Genomic DNA, 4963 nt, shown 5'->3' on the forward strand with positions numbered 1-4963 from the left:
CATTTCGGTCTTTATGAGCGCATTATAACTTTACCGCTCGCGCTTGATTTCGCCATGGCAGCAAAGTTCTCCATAATCGTGATATTTGGCTCAGTAAACAAAATCTTTCGCTACAACTTTCAAATCCAAATGCCTGTGTTTACCTGCTGCGACGTAATTCTTAACATCAACATTTCCTGTACAATAAATCTCGACACCTACTGCATGCATCCAAAAACCCGAAAGTAATCAAGCAAACTGAACTATCATAAGAAGCACAGAAACAACCAGCAATAGTATGTGTACTGCTGATTGCACGGAGTGCCGCTTTACATATGGAATGTACAACCACAGTTACAGATGCTGCAATGTAATTTCTAACATTAAAATGCTCTATACAATGACACTCGACACTTACTGTAGGCAACCAAAGGGCGGAAACAAAGAAAGCAAGCAAACTCAGCTATGAAAAGAAGCACACTAACAAGAAGCAATATGGTATATCTATCGTGTGTTGCATGGAATGCCGCTTCACTAATGTCTATGTACAGCACAGCTACAGATTTTCTTTATCAGTACGTCTGTCCCATAGTTGCTTGTCTCTTACACAGAATACGTCATTTTGGGAATGTGTAGAAGGCCAGTTGTTTGCACAATCTGGACCTGAGTTCTTGCGCAGTCAATTACTGCACCGTTGGTAGAAAGCTTGCTCGCGTGTCTTGTTATTCTCGGTTCGCAGCTGCGTTGTTACGCTTGGCACACAGTTTACACCAAGCAGAGGCTCAAGGCTTCGTACAGTGCTTTGTAGTCGCTCGTAGCCTCGAAATCATCACTTTCCACGCACCAAATTAGGACGGTAGAAGTGAGCTCCACTGACGAAGTCGTCGCGGGGCCAGTGCTGACACCGTCAGGCTCTCGAGCAACGACATATGTCCGGCCTGGGTTTAGCCACAATGAACGACTCCCTGCGTAGCTGTATCATGCGCAGGCTGGACGTTAGGGTGTCTGTCTTCGTGACGAGGAGAGAGCGCCGGCGCATGCTCTTGGTGCTGCGAGGTCGGCAGCGAAGCATATTCTGCAGGGCCTCTTTGACCTCGAACATGCGTGCCGCGTAAATGAACGGGTCTACGAGGCCCTTGGAGATGATGAGTGCATTGGTCAGAATGCCGAGAGTCATGCGCGTCCGCATAGGCAGGTCGTAGATTGGCAAAGCGCAGTCAGTGCAGGTTAGGACGATGAATGCAACGGCAGGCATCCAGCCGACAAGGTACGTGCCCAGGATCCAGAGCGTCGTGTAGGCAGCTTTGACATTGCGGTTTAGCTGCCGAGCCGATGGGAAGCTGACCAGGCCCGCCCGGTGGCGCCGTATGATGACAAAGATGTGAGAGTAAATGAACGTCATGACGGCCAACGGTGACGAGAAAAGCGCAAGCAGCGTGAGGCTGAAGGCGCGGCCACGCACGAAGTCCACCTGGACGCAGCCGGGCGACTGAAGCCCCTGGCCGGGAACCGAGGCGAAGTAGACGAGGAACACGAGCACGGGAAGTGCCCACAGCACGGCGATGGCCAGCTCCGAAGATTGCCGTGTGACCATGGCGGCATAGTGGAGGGGCCGCAGGATGCCTACGTAATGGTTCACGGCGAGCGCAAGCAGATGGAACGCGGACGCCAGCAGGCCCGACAGGCGAAATACCTCGAGGACGAGCACTATGCAGTGCGCCTGGGAACCCAGCGAGACGCCGTACACGGGCAGGTAGCTGTTGAGGACCAAGCCGGTGGCCAGCAGCAGGGCCGAGTAGGCGTCGGCGAATGTCAGGGAGAGGCTGAAGCAGAGCGTGGGTGACACCGGCCGCCGCAGCCAGCGCAGCGAGAGCAGCACGCCCGCGTTGAAGACGAACGCCAGCGAGCAGCCGACAAGAAGCACGGGCACGGCGATAGCGTACACAGCGCGCTGGTCCTCGCCAAACGACCAGCGCGGGACCGAGCCGTTGCTCTCCATAGCCTGGCCACGAGTGGTCGGTCGGTCGGAGCTCTGTGAACCCAGTCGTCGGTGTGAGCGGGCGGCGGCGCTCGCGTCTTCGAAACCGTGACGTCGGGTTCGCGCTCGCGCGGGCGCCCGCGGCGGGTTGGGTGGTGACCGGCGCCCCGTGTGCGCTGCGCTCTGTCGCACTCAGCCGTTTGTGGAACGAAAGGCGCGGCCTCGACACGTATACCATTGTTTTTGAAAAGCAGCACCTGGCTTAATTCACCAATTAGCCGCGATTTTTTGGGCCCATCAGCGCCCTGTCACACCTTGTTACCGGCACCAGCCTCGCAACTGCACCAGCCTTCGCAGCTTTACGTGCCCTGTTAATACGCTCAGCTACATATTTTACGACATGCCCTCGCAAGACATGAGCCTCGATCCAGAAGACAAATTATCCGTGCTCTTCGTCCCTGGAGGTTTAATTTTTACGCCCTGTTTGCTATTGAAATATTACGACGCTGTGTAACTGACCAAATACCCCACAATGCATTGTTTATATAACACTCATTCCCCGTAAAAGCAGGTATGAAGAAAATGATCAAGAAGTGTGAGCGGAAATTGTGACGTCGCCAGGCCGTTTTTTTCTCGAAACTGTTAATTGAAGTATATCAACGCTATGCAGCTCACTGAGTAGTCCTTACCCTTCTTGAATAAAAGAATTTATTTACTCATCCCTTCGTTGGTTCAACCATTGACATCTGTACGACGTGTTACTGCACCGTTCCAACCCACGGGACGAAGATACAGCGGTAAAGTGTTGCGTCAAGGATCGCGGACGATGATTTTCCGCAGCTGTATATGTCAGTTTATGTAACCGAAAGCTGAATCCACGGTGGCCTTTACTCAGCATAACGTCGGGATCCTCCGCTGACTAGCAGGAAACACGCATGTATATTACGTCGGTCGGTAGTTACTGGAAGTGGATATAATCACAGGGCCGTCGTAATGCGATCGAGGCATTACGCTAAAAGGTCACATGTCCTGAATTTCCGGAAGGCATGCGGAAGTGCCACATACACGATAAGTCTTGTTTCTGCAATGACTGCGTTTCGCGCACGGAGCGAGTCAGAAAACCTCGCGATTAGACGTAAGCTTCTCATTTACCAACCGAGGTAGAGAGGTCCTTTACTCCATGGTCTGGTAAAATAAATGTGAAAACATCAAAAAAAATGAAAGCTCAATTATTGCGGATACTTTATCCTCCTGTCTGAGAGCTTGTCCTACACGAACAACAGTGTCCCTAGTTTGTGTCCAGCTCTTATATTGTCCATAATTGTCATTTAGTAACCGTTTCTCTCGCAAGGAAATGTCTCATGAAAAGAGTAATTATCTTACACACAAAAAAAAACATTTTACTTGTAGAACACGGTGATGCGTGCTATAATAATTAGTCTATTAGCATCATATAGCATTTCGCGATACCGGTGTCAAAAGCTGTCAAAAGCTGTCAAAACTTCGTCATGAGACCTTGCCACTATAGCTACTCTGTTTCCTTGTTCAGGTTCCTATTCCCCACGCATGATGCAAACTACATTAATAATCGTGCCAACTTCTCTGCCTTTCCCTTTGCTATTTTGCCTCTTTCTCTATCTTGGTAGCACCAGTCAACATTCCGATTCAAAAAGGAGGCGCATAAGGTCCGTCAGTACATCCAATTTTTCGATGCATCGATGACACCGAGGTCGCGGGATCGAATGCCGGCCACGGCGGCCGCATTTTGATGGGGGCGAAATGCGAAAGCACCCTTGTACTTAGATTTAGGTGCACGTTAAAGAACCCCGGGGGGTCGAAATTTCCGGAGTCCCCCACTACGGCGTTCCTCATAATCAGAAAGTGGTTTTGGCACGTAAAACCCCATAATTAGTTTTTTTCTTTAAGTTTTCGCAGTGAGCCTGACGATAAACATCGCTTAGTTTATGCATTTAATTCCAGCTATATGGCTCGGTATCTCGTCGCTGACTCACCGCAGTTAAATTAAATCAGGGGTTTTACGTGCGAAAACTACGATATGATTATGAGGCACACCTCAGTGGGAAATTTAGAGTGATTTTGACCTCCTGGCGGTCTTTACCGTGCACTTCAGCACACGAAATGTCGGCTTCAGCAGAGCGAAATGTGTCCGCTGCGGTCGCGATTGAACTCGAGACTTCGAGCTCAGCAGCGCAATGTCATTGCGACTAATTAAGCTACCCGGGCGATTCTCCCCGAAGCTGGAGTTTCCTTTCGGCAATAGGTTATGGTGGCTAAGCTTCGTGCATTTACATACAGAGTGCTCCTTGCTTGCGCCACGATAAGCTACAATACAGCTGCAATACTTGACAGTAGCTATCTAGTACAGCTGGAAGTAAACGCTGGTATAATTCGACAATTCTTTTTCTTTGATTTTATTCCTTAGTTATCCACTGCTGACGATCCAACGATTCCTGTGTTAATGTGCACGGAACGCCTGTTGGACCGCTGACGAAGCGTTCAAAAAATTAGAATTTGAAATAGTACATTTACAGGCCAAGGTCTCCATGTCAGCCAACAGCCAACAGTGCCTCCATGAACGCAAATTTTCTCCTTTTATATCAGCTAAATAATAAGGGGATGTATAATGCTAGCATATGCACAAAGCTATACTACTCCGAAGACGACGATAACTGTAGTAGAAGCACTATATTTCAGTATACCAGCCGTCCAGTCGCAATAACCAACATATCGTAATGGGAACACGAAGTGCGTAATCAAAGAAAAAGATGAGAGATGAATTTTGCTGCAACTTCTGATCATCATCATCATGCTATTTATGTCATACTCATCATCATCAACCTGCTTTATGTCCACTGATAGACGAAGGCTTATCGCCGAGATATCTAATTACCCATGCATTCCGCCAGCTGACACTATCCTATGCCTGTAAACTTATTTTATCACACCACCTCACATGACAAATTATTTTATTTATTAGGGCGAAAG

General features: G+C 49.1%; 1 protein-coding gene across 1 annotated transcript; it reads right to left on the minus strand.

Annotated features, from left to right (window-relative positions):
* Positions 1-225: 225 nt before the first annotated feature.
* On the minus strand, positions 226-1978 carry LOC142583973 (adrenocorticotropic hormone receptor-like). Its single transcript, XM_075694258.1, has one exon. The coding sequence runs from the start codon at positions 1976-1978 to the stop codon at positions 887-889; it is 1092 nt and encodes a 363-aa protein (XP_075550373.1). The 3' UTR covers positions 226-886.
* Between the last annotated feature and the right edge of the window lie 2985 nt (positions 1979-4963).

This window comes from Dermacentor variabilis, chromosome 1 (genome assembly GCF_050947875.1).
Source record: "Dermacentor variabilis isolate Ectoservices chromosome 1, ASM5094787v1, whole genome shotgun sequence".
Classification (NCBI taxonomy): domain Eukaryota; kingdom Metazoa; phylum Arthropoda; class Arachnida; order Ixodida; family Ixodidae; genus Dermacentor; species Dermacentor variabilis.

What these genes read in the sequence shown, in the direction of transcription:
- LOC142583973 (XM_075694258.1), bottom strand. Translation starts at nt 1,978, where the DNA reads ATGGAGAGCAACGGCTCGGTCCCGCGCTGGTCGTTTGGCGAGGACCAG.